At 39.4% G+C, this 14,956-nt stretch overlaps 1 protein-coding gene across 1 annotated transcript; it reads right to left on the minus strand.

The window, feature by feature from the left end:
* Positions 1–4,089: 4,089 nt before the first annotated feature.
* Positions 4,090–14,453, minus strand: LOC137602039 (galanin receptor type 1-like). Its single transcript, XM_068324586.1, has 3 exons — positions 13,170–14,453; positions 13,002–13,067; positions 4,090–7,266 (listed from the first exon to the last, which is right to left on the minus strand). Exons 1-3 carry the CDS (start codon positions 13,833–13,835, stop codon positions 6,946–6,948), a joined length of 1,053 nt encoding a protein of 350 aa, XP_068180687.1. The 5' UTR covers positions 13,836–14,453; the 3' UTR covers positions 4,090–6,945.
* Positions 14,454–14,956: the final 503 nt, after the last annotated feature.

Raw genomic sequence — 14,956 nt, forward strand, 5'->3', positions numbered from 1 at the left:
AAAATAAGTGGTCAAAAAATAGTAATATGCTCATTTATATGGATCCAGTTCAAATTTTAATGGCTTCACTTCCTGTAAATTTCCAACCCTTACGACAAGATGTATCACAATCCAAGTGCTATTTTGCAGCATCCAATATTATTCTCTTAAAAACAGTTTTATTTAAGAACCTGAAGTAAAATATGTCAGAAGTTTCTTGCCTGCATTACGTGACATCTGTGCACTTTTCTTTTTCAGCCATCTGGTCTGTGTGTGCCTTCAAGTGTAATGTGTTTAGAATAGTCACGCCCCTTTCTGGAAGTGGGTGTGGCTTGGACTTACAGCATTTTGCCGTATTCTGTATATATGTGTGGGGACACAGCAAACTCTGAGCACCTTTAGCATTTCCTTCCAGCTATTTTTTTTCCCCCTTTTCTGGGCTGTCTGAATATGGACCACAGACAATCATAAATAATTGAATTTTGCATAATATAGGACTTTTAAGAAAAAAAAAGATCCTGGACCTGCTACTTAATCTGGATCTATACCAAAGTGTACTAAGTTATTCCTTCTTACATGCACAACTGCCCTACCAAGTATCATTAAAATGTGTTACTGTCTTTTACTCACCAAAGCTGTACTGCCTCCAGGTGAGATCTAAATCATGTGTCCCAAACTCTACTGAGGCATTCCTGTCTGAATATCATTGAAGGTTGGTTTTGTTTTGTTTTTTTAACTTTAATAAAACAGAGAGGAAAAAAAAAACTCTTCACTCTTTAAATCACGCAAGCAGGGATCTAAACCTGCAGCCAATACCATGTCTGTCAATTTTAGGTTACTGGAGAAATAACAATCACAGAATAAGTGATTGCAGTCACACAGATCCAGGGGACGCAATTCAACATCAATCTTCTGAATAGAGGAGGCAGTCATAAAACCTGAAATGAAAAGAAAAAATACTGATTATTTTCCCATGGTGCTGTGAAGTGTTCGACCCAGGTCATTGTAAGCCAGTCTACAATCTCAGATAAGCAGAGTGGATAATGACAAAAGGGACATGCATGTGCTATGTATGTATGTTGGCTATGCCAACAGAGGTGTACCTTGCATGGATTGTATTACATTTCTTGGTGTGATCAGAAGTTTACTAGTTTTGGTGATTGATTACTTTTTGTGCACATGTCAGACTGCTAGTCACCTCGGTGATTTTTAATACACGTTGAGAGAAAAAGAAAAAAAAGCTTTCCTGGCTGAAGTCTGAGATGATTGAGCAACACCTCTCAGAGCAGAGTTTTACATAAAATCATTGATTTCATCAGTTTTTCTGAGCATAGACAGATGAAAAGAAGCATAAGAGGGTGAACCATCAAATATATCCCGGTGCAACTTGAACTTGCTTTTGCATTGCTCTGAGTGCAATGATTCAGCCAAGAGGCAAACAAGCTCAAAAATGAGTCCAATCACAGACTTTTAGGGTCCAATTCTCATCTCATGTTTACATCAATAACTGCGCTTTTTTTTAAATGTATGTAGCCACCTGCAGACGCCTGATCCACATGAATGTATATGCCTGCCATACATCTGAAAAACTGTATTAAACTGTAAGTATTATCACTTGGCCATGCAGAATGAATGAGGGTGTGTGATGTAAAATATATGACCATAATCACTTACAAGCAGAAAGGAGGGCTCCAACAGCTTCTTCTTTATCTGAGCAGGTAGTTGAGGCTCACGTCCTTTCAGGGTGGGCTTATCAAGGCGCTGCATGGCTCAAGGTCTTCTCTCTGTCTGTCCTCTCACTTTGGGTTGTGTCGAGGAGCTTATCTGCTTCCTCTTGCATCCTGAATCCAAAAGCAAGGAACGCTGCACACTTCCTGACTTCAGTAGCTAAAGTATCTGTTTCCATTATCACACTCAGACTGGCAGGCTTCAAACTGAAGTTAGTGCCATTTAAACAACAGTTATTTAATTAATATTCAGTATTAAACCATTTGGAGAACATCCTTAGAAATTAACAGAGTAAGAGAAATAAAAGCAAAACTAGTTTTTATAAACTTTATTTAATAAACTCCAGTCAGCCCCACCAAGAAGTTTCCTTCCTCACAAGCTAAATTGCTGACCCATGAAATTCAGGTATTAATATCATACAGAATGAGCCCTTTCCTTCCTCCAGGGGAGAGGAGCGTCTGATGAAACCATGCTGGCTACTTGATCGGTGGTTTATGAATGTTACTGCACATACCGGCCTCCTCTTCCTCCACTACTCTTCATCATCAGTGCGATAGAAGTCAAGACAGCAGCCTGCTGGGTGGGCCAGACACCTGATGTGAGTCAGACAGCAGCTTCCCAGATGTGACCAAGCAGTGCCTCTCAGCTGCTCTCTGATTGGTCCCACCGCTGACGGGGACCCGCACCCCATTAGACTGATTAGTGAAGTGTTGTCCAATCAGTTTGTCTTATTAGGACTTGGGGCAGCAGTTTTTAATCAGCTGAAATCAACTTGCTTTCTTGGGTCTTTAAATCAGTGGACTAACTCCTTGATTTATAGATGTCTCAGTAAGCATTATTTAAATTTTATTTCACAGTGAAAGAGGAAACTGCATGGCCCATAACCTGATGTTACATTGTGGTTTCTTTCATTTCTTTTTAGCCTTTTAACATTAAAATGCTGATGATATCTCATTATCTCATTCATTTTTAAGTAGGCAGTTTTCTTTGTATTACTTATTGATTCAATTTCAGTTCACTCAACTGTCATTTTTAGCTCCATTAATTTTAAGAGTTGCTTGTCGGCTTTTTCGTAAGGTGTCTTGAAAAGTTGTTAAAGCATTTTGATGATACATTGTTAAGAGACGTATCTTCAATTGAGAATTGATTAGCTTTTGAGACAGATTTGAGTACAGGAGGTGATTCTCGTTCACTTTTTTCTCTTTCCTACGAATGGCCACATATGGCCATTTTTAAACCTTTTGCTAATACAGTACTGTATCACGAGAAATAATGACTCAAAGCAAAAATATCCAGGCATGGACAATATTCCCCTTGACTGTATAACTGGATCTGATCAAACAGTATATATTGAAGGGGAGTATCTATTGGCTGACTGTACAGAACACAGCATAGAGTACTTTATGAATTTATGTATCTGAGAAAGATAAGGTTATCTATCTAGATGAAAAATAGGTCCGGATCCACTTTTCTGGAAACTTTTTTTTTTTTTTACAGACTGTTAATGATAAAAACATGATTCCAGATACCAATAGTACAGTTGGCTCCAGGGTTAAGGAACCATGTGATCTTACTTAATTTGGCCCAAGGATGATCCGAAAACAGCGGCATCGTGTTTTCGATGACCTGCCAAGGGTTCAGCGACACAGCAATCTACGATTTTCTCACAGTGATACAAAATGGATCGTGAGAATAGTTGCAAGGCTTTTGTTTTGACATATCCTGGAAAATATTTTCCAATTTTAAAGGTTGCACGATTACATAGTGGTGTTGGCAGAGGTATGTTGTCTCTGCCTTGAAGTTTCAGTGAACAAAATATACAGCAATGTTGGGAAAAGATTACTACCAGTGCCATGATGGGCTTTAAAGTTGAAACAAGCCTTTATTCCCCTGAATCGAGTTTATATCACTCATTAAATATCCCCTGAGTAACTCCAGCAGACCATCTGTGGACGCCACCACTGTTTCTCCTTCTAAAGTCATTTGCCGCATCAGATATTCTCCTTTATTAAATATAGCTGAGATGAAAAATGCCCGTTCTTACCAGATATTTACAGCCCGAGACATAATGGGAATACAGGCTGTTTCCTAAGACCTCTTAGGAATCACTGAGATAACTTTATGCCAGGAAATATGCCCCATCAACAAAACCAAACTCTGACAGTAACCTTATGGGAGCCTGCTAGTTTATGTCTTTAGGTCACAACTCACTGTTATGGACAGAGATATGAAGCTGAATAAATTCCTTTTATAGACATGAAGGCATCCAGGAAACAAGGGAATACATTTTAGAAGACTTTCATGTTTGAGAAAGAATTTAAATAATGAAAAGTAGGTGTTGTGGTAGAAAAAAAAGGTTTTCTGCAAGGATTTGCCACAAAATTTAATATAGTTGTAATATATACACTGCACAAAGACATAATCAAATGCAAGAATATATTTCAAAATAGCATATAAAGCTCTTCAGAGAGGATTCATTGTCTCATATTTTCATTTCAAGCACAGAACCATTAAACAGACAAGACATTGATGTTTTGTTTTTTTTATGTTAATTTAAAGAGTGCAGCTGAAAGTACGAGAAGAAAAGCTGAAACACACTCAAAGACAACTTCAGTAAAACACAAAGCACTGAGAAGCTGTATAAATTGCATCATGCAAATTAATTAAAAATAGAAAATGAAAATGTGAGTTCTCAAGAATGGAACCAAAAACGAAGTACTGAATTAGTAAAGGAAAGAAACAGCAGAATATCTCAAGATTATTACAACCCTTCACTGCAGAAGAGTGCATCAGATTTAGGTAGCCAAAGCTAATCGTTAGCATGCCACAGCCACATTGTGACAAAGTCACCATTGTATGAACGGTAGTGTGAACGGGTGAATGCTGGCTAGTATTGTAAAGCGCTTTGCGTCTTTGATGGGACCAGAAAGGTGTTAGATCAACAGTCCAAATACAGTAACTAACATAGCAAACTATTTTTTTTATTGCTTATACTTTGTCAATAACCTAAAGCTTTTAACCTCTTAGCTGTTTTTTTGTCATCCAGAATGTGGAGAGGATCGCGGACCAATAATGTTATCAATGTTTCTCTGTATGGATAAACTCTGTTGCCCTGCGCCATGCTCAGAGTATGTTTGCTTTTGCATGCTCTTTTTTAATCAACGTACTGAAACATAGGGAAAACTTGGGAAAAGGAAATTACACTATAAATATAAATCTACACGAGTCACCAAACACACCGCGTGAATCCAGATTCAGTTCACAGCCACAGGTTTTCAAGCTAACAAGTACGTGCTTTAAATTATTTTTGTTTATTTTACTTTATTTTATTGTTTACTGTTTCTGTTTTTGTATTTACAAAGGCATACTCTAATTAAATAATTATGTAAGGATAAATAAGAACACACTGTAATTTATGAACCGTTTTCTACTATAATAGGAAGTTAAACATTGCATTTGGAATGAAAAAATATTCTTTTGTTCATGTGCTCTTTGCATTGATGTTTTTTAAGCAAAACACACGATCCATGTTTCACATCTGCGTCATCAACCACAGGACGTTCATTCTTCTCTGTCTCCTAATTTAAACGACTGTGAAATTGTCCCATTAAAAAAAAAAAAAAAAACCCCAACTTCATTCTTCTCAGACATAGAGGAATATCACCGTGTGTGGAGTCAGTGCCACACTGAGCAGAGTAATCAGCTGCGCCTTCTCTGCTCTCTGGAAATAATCCTTGACTCTTACATCTGAGATCCTCGCTGACGGGGAGAATCACCAGCGTGCTGATGATGCTGATTATTATGAAGTCACATCAGTTGCTGCAGCACAATCCTGTCGGCTCACTCTCTTCCATCAAACTGAAAATCCACACTGAACTTCTTTTTTCGTATATAAAGGGAGCAAATAATGAAAAAGATTCCTCCAAATCCACCACAAAGATGTAACCTACATAGTGTTGGAAAGGGTAAAAGTCTGTTCTGTTCTTTCATTGAATGGCTTTCTTCTTCATACTGGGATAAGCTCCAGTGTGGAGGCTTGGTACATCACATACAGTATGTACAACATACAACGTCATGGTTCTTCTTTTCTAGTCGGACTGCTTTGGTGTTTAGAAAGATCGCAGTTACAAAGGATACGAAGTAAGATTTTAAATGTCCAACAGCCTGGATGAATCTTACAGCAAAACACAACAGCTGAAACATCATAAAAATAGAACAACCAAATGAAATGAGGCTTTAACAAGCAGGTTTTATAGCAATAAAGGACAGCTCATTTTGAACCGAAAAATTACAGTAAGTTTTGCTTCAGAATAACTCAAAGGTAAATTAGATACGGTACAATGCTTTCTTAACTGCTCTGTACAACTCAGGACCATATGGTGAATATCGTTTTGTTCTTATGGTACTGTTGATATTCTAAATAAGTTCTAACAGTGGAACACAAAAGCTGTTTTTTTTTCTTCTTTTGTTGACCGGTGCCCTGATAAATCCCACTTCAACCAAAATACATTTTTAAAAAATGCCACTATATGTCAAGAACTGGGGTCAGAATTCCAAACCAGGAGGAGTTCTTCTTACAATCCTGACAATAACAGGAATCTCCACAGACCGAATACCTGCTCCTTAATCATAAACATGAAGACAATGCAAGGAAATGTGGCATCACACACTGAAGGTTATCATTAAGATTCTTGGGCCAGAGGGAAAAACTAATGCAGCGCCTTGTGATCTCTGGAGAAGCCACTGTTTAATGTTAATAAAATGACTGATGTGGTGATCGAATGAGAAAATACCTGGTGAGATGTAGTCGATGTGGACTCTCACCTGCTCTATAGTTTTATTAAATATGAAAACACATTTTCATCATTTTCCTGTTGCTGTTGCTTGTAAAATAAACAAAGATTTATGTAAATAACATCTACTAGCTAAATGAGATTGCTTCAGGCAGAAATTCCTTCCCGAGTTTGAGACACCACAGGTTTTTTATTATAAAAGGAGGAGTTTCAACAAACTGGAGGAGGAGACAGAATAAAAGATGGAGCAATGATATCAAGCAACATTAATGCCTTTGTGTCCTCTAGTCCAGGTATAATGAACAGCGCTTATGTGGAATACTACAGATCTAACAATATCAAAGCAACCTTACTCATCATGACGGATGGCTCTGCCATCGTACCTTTACAGTCTCACTGACAGTTGCCATAGTTACTTTTCATGTCACCGTCCACAGACCGGCAGTCAAACGTTGGTGCAGTTAGTTGAGGGTGGTGTGTCTGCTTTGCTGCGAATCTCCTTGATGTCATTGAGCGGGTAGTCACCGCTTCCAATCTGGCATTTGAACACCTGTTTGTAGGCCTTCCTGAAGTTCTCCGACAGGAAGGCGTAGATGACTGGGTTGACGGATGAGTTGCTGTACGCCAGGCAGTGGGCGGCCACCCGCAGCACAAAGGAAGCCTGATTTAGCGGGAAGGTCCCAAACTCCACCCACAGGTGGACGATGTGATGAGGGAGCCAGGAGAGGCAGAACACCACCACCACCACCAGGACAGTCTGAGCAGTCTGGAGCCACGGAGAACAGAGGAACGACACTTAGTGGGCAGCAAAACATTCACCCTCTGGAGTCAGAGAGCGATAAATATAAATAATGTCAGCATTAATGGCACAATCTTATTTTTGTTTGAGATGTGGATCTCATTGTCTCAGAGAAATGTCTAAATGAGATAATGTGAAAACATGAAATGGTGAAAATTTGAGAAATCACACTTAAAAACACATCTTCACTCATGTGGGCAAATTGTTTCGATACATCAAATGGGTTTACCAGAGTACCAGAGATGAAGAAGAAGAAGAATGTGTGCGTGTTTGAGAGTGTGTGTGTGTGTGTGCGTGTGTGTGTGTGTGACTGGATAAAGGCGGAGTAGGACAGTCACCAGGGAACAACTGATTTCATTCTCTCCTACTGAGTGCACATTCTCACCAGATCAGATCACTTTTTCAGTGAACCTTGAGATTTTCAAACATACTGAAAATGGCTGCGTAAAATTGAAATAATGTAATAAGTTAATGTGGGAAGTACTTCTTTTCAATATTATGGGATGTCTGAAAGTAGTGGATTACGTCGGGTACAACTCAGAATAGCCAAGGCTTCAGCTGGAAAATGTTATCATGACACTTAATAACATGGTGCCTGAACTGCCGACCCAACACACACACACACACACACACACACACACACACACACACACACACACACACACACACACACACACACACACACACACACACACACACACTGCATTCCTGGGTTACAACTGAATTTAACCCTGAGCTAATTGGTTCTTAATATAGAAAATGAATTTCAAAAGGAACATTATGTGAACTGGAAAATGAGCCGGGTTGTTATGTAACAGCAAAAAAAAAAAAAGAATAAATCATATAAGAATAATCTGAATTTCAGTAAGTGAAAAATGATTTTCATGCTGCTTGTTCCAGAAAAATGATAAGACTGATGTCTTTTTCTGAAAATTGAAAAATCAAGTCATTTTTGTTCCAGTTGGTCATATTTGTTTTGGGTTTTTTTTGGTTGTTCAGAACCATTTCTTCTATAATTTTTTTAATTTTTATATGTTAACAGTGAATTGCAAATGTAATAGCGACAGAAATGTGACAAACTCACCCATAACAGTGAGCTGACCTCACAGTTTCGTTGTATGATTGTATAATTGTATAATGACAAATAAAGCTTCTTCTTCTTAAAATTTAGTCTTGTCTCAGCAGACACTTATTACCTGTCAAGCTCTTGTTAATGCCAATGGTGGCTTATTGGGCTGTTAGATGTATTTTTCAAAAAACTCCTCACTGATAATTAATTCCATTATGTTTGATATCTGAATTATAACAAGACAAAAATGTAAATAATCATGATTGGCTGCCTGCCTAAGGTGATCAAGAAATGGGTGAATGAAGCAGAGCTGCAGCTGCAGTTCAACTACCAGCAGAGGGGCCCAGGTTCCTGTACAGGTGAGCTCCATTACACACAAGCACAAGGCACATGTATTCAAATTAGGCCACAAGAGGAAACTCCATTTCTTCAATTTCCCAGGAAATCATACATTTGTGATTCATTGTTTTAATATGTGTATGGTAAAATAGTCTAAATGTAACATGTATATATGTACAGCAGCTAATAGCATAAAAGAGTATGTAATGTTCTATTTTGTGTCTGCTCTTTATAGCTATTTTTATGAAAAATATTTTTAATCTGCTACAAAACCACTTCCCTTTTTCATTATTATATCATCAGAACTGGACAGAGGAATTAAAGGAGGCGTGGGTGGTACTAAGTATTATTAGAATATACTAGAGTAGTTCCGTCAGATGGAGTTAGCTACTGGCTAATAACTGAGCACAAAGCAGCATCTACAGAGCTGAGTTAAATGCCTGTGTGTGTGTGTGTGTGTGTGTGTGTGTGTGTGTGTGTGTGTGTGTGTGTGTGTGTGTGCGGCGTGTGTGCGTGTGCGTGTGTGGAGTAGGCATTAGGTCATGTGTGTGTGACTGAATATAAAAATATTGTCAGTTTATTGAGATACAAATAAGTAACAGCAGTAGTAATCTGATTACTGACAATGGCAGTAATTTAATTAGTGACAATGGGTGTAATTTGGTTATTGCTCATATCAGACATCAGACTGGAACGTATCCAGTTTCATATGAAAGGTCAATATTGGTCTGAAACACACACACACACACACACACACACATACACACACACACACACACACACACACACACACACACACATACACAGTAGCCAGAGAGAGAAGTTCCCACAGTTTAAGTGGAGAAGTATTTTAACCATGCTTTGTTTGGATAGTCTCCATAACACATTCATATCTTCCTGCCGACCCCCTGAGATGAGAGCCATTAGTTACACCAACATAAACAGCAGCACTGCCACCGGAAGAAAGAAATAATACTGTTCATGTCTGTTAGCCACTGTCCCTACTTGTTGAAAGCAGTAAGCTGTTCACTCACATGTAAAAAACGATCGATTACAAGACTCATTTTTGGGTCTGACAGATCACGCATGCACAAGTGATGATAGTCAAAGCTGGATTTTTAGGATGCTGGTCCAACTTTAGCATCATGCCCCTCCACTCGGTTCAACAGGTGTTCTCATTGTGATTCATGGAGGCTGCTAACAATTTCAAGACTAGGCCAAATTAATTTTTATGATCACCCAAACCATCTGTGTGGCCTGTGGAGGCCTGTCTGATCTCTATCACTGACTGATAAGTCCTCATCCTGCAGTGTTAATTACTGGCTGTTTAACCTCTGGTTAACAAATAATAATTCACTGAAAACATTATTGTTTGCCGAGCTAAATGAACTCTTGTCCCTCTGGTATTCCAAACAATAAGTCAAGGGGTCATAAATTTAAAAACTCAACATGCTGCTTTTAAATTATCTAACATAAAGACATCCATACGGTTTGGTCACATCTTTGCACAAACTCTTTCCATTTATTCATTTGACTTTTGGAGAGTTTCCTGCTGCATTTTCCTGCAGGGGAATAAAGGGTTTGCTTAGACGTGTTTCACAGCCGTGGTGGGAGTAACCTTGATCCTTCCAGCTGACTCTGGTTATACATCACAGGCCTGGTGAACCACACAAACTATTGATTAGACTTATTTGAACAAATTCCCTCTGTTTTCTGCCAAGGACAGCATATGGTCAAATGGCGTTGCTGCTTTTGTTTCCATCTCGTGTTGAACGCACCCTTTGCTTGTCGGACTGCTCATGCTTAAAGAAAGCACACAGAAGGAGCTCTCCGCTTCAGATCATCCTGTTTGAGGGAGGGAGGAACATCTAAGGTAGATTGAGTTAGATTGACTTTTAATAAGAGAGAAAGAAAGTGGACAGGCAATGAACTTGCCTGAATAAGGACTGTCAGGCAGCAGTTTCCAGCTCTCGGGTCCTAAACAATGTTTTCTTGATGCATTTCGTCCAAATAGGTTGACAAACATGTTAGCAGCTAAGAAATTAGCTGCTAAAAACCAAATCTGCATTCAAAAGGGCTTCCTATCACACTCTGCACAGATGGAACCAAACATGATTCTGCAAAATTTTACAGAGCCATTTTAAGCTCTTTTCTGCAATACAAGATCCTTTTCATAGTTCTTTGGACATCTGGTAGCTACACGACACAGCTAATGTGATCCACCTTCATACTGTTCAGGCACTGAAGTACTTTTTAAGGATTTAAAAAAGAAAAAGGGGGGAGGGGGTATATACTGTGGAACCAGTTGGACTTTTCTCTCGAGGACATCTCCATATCTGCAGCTGAAAGTCCACACTGAGATCAGGGCCACAATAGAATAGCCTGATGTCACTGACCAAGACCTGACGTTAAAGTTATGCTTCATTTTCTCACTATGTGAAACATTTGTCCTAGAATGTGTGTTTGAACATGAATTTTAACAAGTATAAAAAAAAAAGAAAGAAATCTGCATATTGTACTGTGTATGTTCCTGTGGTGTGTGTGTGTGCTCAGACCCCTCAAGGCCACATGCAGCACTGCAGCTGGGTTACAGCGGTCGTACTGCCAAAGGGAGCAGAACACCTCACGCTGCTGCTCATCCACATCTCCAGTCATGCGTCATCCAGAGATCTGGAGCCTTGTCTGTCATTTCTTCAAAAAACCTTTTGTTTCTAACATTTTCAAAATCCAATAAAGGATTTTCTTTTTTTTTTGAATGTTTGAACTTGTGAAATTACTCTTTCTTTTTGAACAGCTTGCTCTCACAGTCAAGGACGAATGCTTGACTATCAGTAAAGTGGATGATGTCTTGACTTTCTCAAGCATGTGTATTCTTCATAAGGAATGTTAAATGTTAAACTCCACTTCAGTCTTAACCTTAAATATATTACTGACAAAACAGAAATGCCATCAAGGAAACACTGATTTTGGCACTGGTGCTATAATTGTATTCATACAGAAGAACTAACAGTACAGAGCAGCTATAAAATGTAAAACTGACGCTGTTTGGCAGCTATGCACCCGTTTGTCAAACTGGAATCATCTGGGATCTTATTCAGATCTGATTTATGTGTCCAAGTTGTCTGTATACTGCTTACATTTTAACAGCTGCCCTGCCAAGATAATTTATGTATTACAAACTTTAATGTCATCTTATGGTTAATCACAAAGCTGTCAGTTTAACATTTCCTCTGTGTATTCACCATCAGTGACATTATAAATCAGGAGACATGAAATTCCTCTTTTGCTTCTTGCAGTTTCTTTTTTTTTTTTTTTTTGAAACCTCATGCAATCTGGTGGCATAAGGGTGGGTACACATCCAAACAAGTTCACATTCTCATCAGGTTCTGTGCCCCAGTGGATCAGAGGTCCTGCTCTCAAATTAGACAATTATCTGATAAGCAAACTGACCAAATGAACAATAGATGGACGGACAGACGGACCGACCGACAGAAAGACTGGCAATCAAGTAGATGACAGAAGATAACTGGGTTTCGTGGGAGCTCAGTGACCCACACAATATGAAGGCTAAATGCCAATTTTATTGCCTTGTGACGGTGTTACCGGCATGTGGCGGTTGGCGAGGAATATAACATTAATATTTATCATCTTAGCCCAGAGGAGAAACAAAGACAAAATACTTTCCATCAACCGCCTGTTGAATTTGGAGGAAATGGTTCAGCATTTGCGGCACACACTCATCCCTCAGTGGATAATGTGTGCAGGTCAGTGTTGCCATGATATCACCTGTGGCAGGGCCGAGAACACCGACCTCTGCTTTGAATCACTGCATGACAACAAAAGGCTGCAGGGATATGAAGTGTGAAATGTACTGATCCAAATAGACAGGAGGTATTTCCTGTAAAAAAAAAAATAAAATAAAATTGTGTGCCTTTTCTTAAATAAAGGATGTCATCATTCCCATCATAATCACCGTCATCAGGAGCGTTATCATTACCACAGCAGACGGTAACACTCGGTTCTAGCTGAAGGGTGACGGACAGAGGGAAACATGGCAGACGTAAAACCGGTTGGACGTGCATTTTTCACAAGAGGAATGTTTCACACAATGAGTCTGTTTTGTTTTTTCAATTGTACCCATTTCACAGTCATTTTATCATGATTTCAAGTCATGTGATTCTGCAGTAATTTTCAGCAAGTAGCAAATTAAATCATCATTTCTGTCTGTTATCCAATAATTTGTCACTTAGGTTTATTCACATCTAGATGTTATCCAGAAGGACAGCTTACATACCTTTTTCTTTGATGCCTCAGACTTTTTGGACATATTTCTGAGTTTTTTGTGCAAATGATTTAAAACCTGCAAGTCAGGAAAAACGGAATATTTAAGTAATTTTTTACATTTCATAAACTTGGGATAAATATTGAATTGCTCATGACCCAGTTGGAGAGCGGGACTTACCTTTGCGTAACAGAAGGTGATCAGCAGAAGAGGCAACACATAACCAAAAATAAAGGTGCAAACGACGTAGATTTTCTTTTGGTTCTGATCCGGCCACACTTCCCAACAGAAGGTGTGATTCTCTCCTCTGTGGAAGATATTCTGGTAGTACATGATGGGCGCAGCCATGGCCAGAGAGAGTATCCAGATCACCACCACTCCGGCCAAAGCGTGCTTGGCCACCCGGATAGAAGAGGACTTTCTGGAATGCACGATGGCGACGTATCGGTCCACGGACATCGCGGACAGCGTGAAGATGCTCACCAGCATGGAAACAGTAAAGAAATAGTGGATAAATTTGCAGATAAACGCGCCCAGAACCCAGGTGGGCATCATGTAGATGGTGGACTGGAAAGGGATGCAGAAGAGCAGGTAGGAGAGGTCCGCTATACTCAGGTTGAGGATGAAGATGTTGGTGGTGCTCCTCGGTTTCCCCGGTTTGCTCCGGGCCAGCACGGTGATCACCATGGAGTTCCCCAGGACACCGAGCGCAAAGATGAGTCCGAACACCAACAGCGTGATGAAATTATCCGTGCCGATCCCGAATAAAAGTTTCTGGTCTTCTTCTGTCACTCTGCTGAGGTTCGTCTCCTCTTCCCAAAGCCAAACGGTCTCCGATAAGTTCATGGTTCCTTGTTTCTGTTGATATAAACTTGATTCAATTCGCCAAAGTGAGGAGATCTCTGTCCAGCTGCTGCTTCATGACGGTCTTAGGAGCAGCGGTTGTTACGCTGATGCGTCTCCATTGTCACTCCTCTAGATGTTTGGGGGGTTTTTTTTTAAACTTTATTTCACCTTCACTTGAAGGCTCTAGTAAAACCCTTAGCTTTATTTTCGTACTTCACTTCACTAATATCTTAAAAAATCTTCCATAGCAGTCCGGCATTCACCATTCTCACTGTGCGTCTTGGAGTCGCTCCTTGCGCGCACCTGATGCGTCTGCGAGCCGAGGCTGCTGATCCACTTTCTAGGCGGTCTCTGAGCCAGCCGCTCTTATAAGGTAAGGGGGGAACCTTACTTTATAAGAGGGGCTGGACTGTACCGTTCACGTCAGCGGTCAGCATACCACCCCTCAAGAAATGCTAGAGCAAAAGAAAAAAGAAAAAGAAAAAAAAAGGAAATACGTGCTATCCACGTTTCACCATCCTATCAATGCAACGGAGCGATTTAATTACGTTTTTTCTAACCCCACTGATTTTCCACACAGAGTGGCTTTCTAGAATTTCATTCGGCTGGGCTTATTATCTCATTCAGAGTTCATTCTCTAAACCTGCTTTCCAAAAAGTACCCCTTTTTTGTGATTCCGTCCCCTCATTTCGGTTTATTTCACTTGTGCAAAAATGAAGCAGACCTTGCCTTGGTGACTTGTGAGGGAGACTGCAATGTCACAAACAAAAAGAAAAATTTGGAGGCTGCAGTATCAGATTCAAATAATGTTTGAACACCCCAAAAGCGCAAATGAGAGGGTTTTTTTGACAGTCTTTTTAACGGGATATGTTGTCCTTTCTCAAACATCACATTTACAAATTCACCAGTATGAAATACAAAAGACTGTAAAACTCTAAATGGCATCAAACTTTAAAAATCCATTGGATCTAACAAAACTAAATAATAATAATAAATAAATTATGTAAATAAATAAATTTACTAATTCGTAAAAGGAACTGACACAAAACATTTTTGATGAAATACGGGACAAATGTTTGTGGTTTCTTTTGGGATGATTAGATCCAAAGAACAAGTGTGGA

Source organism: Antennarius striatus, chromosome 9 (genome assembly GCF_040054535.1).
Source record: "Antennarius striatus isolate MH-2024 chromosome 9, ASM4005453v1, whole genome shotgun sequence".
In the NCBI taxonomy this organism is placed as follows: domain Eukaryota; kingdom Metazoa; phylum Chordata; class Actinopteri; order Lophiiformes; family Antennariidae; genus Antennarius; species Antennarius striatus.

Excerpts from the sequence above, each read along its gene's own strand:
- LOC137602039 (XM_068324586.1), bottom strand. The coding sequence starts at position 13,835 with ATGAACTTATCGGAGACCGTTTGGCTTTGGGAAGAGGAGACGAACCTC. Across the intron at positions 13,068-13,169 it reads TCACCTTCTGTTACGCAAAG|GTTTTAAATCATTTGCACAA; the intron begins GTAAGTCCCGCT and ends CCTGACTTGCAG. Across the intron at positions 7,267-13,001 it reads CTGAGGCATCAAAGAAAAAG|ACTGCTCAGACTGTCCTGGT; the intron begins GTATGTAAGCTG and ends CCGTGGCTCCAG.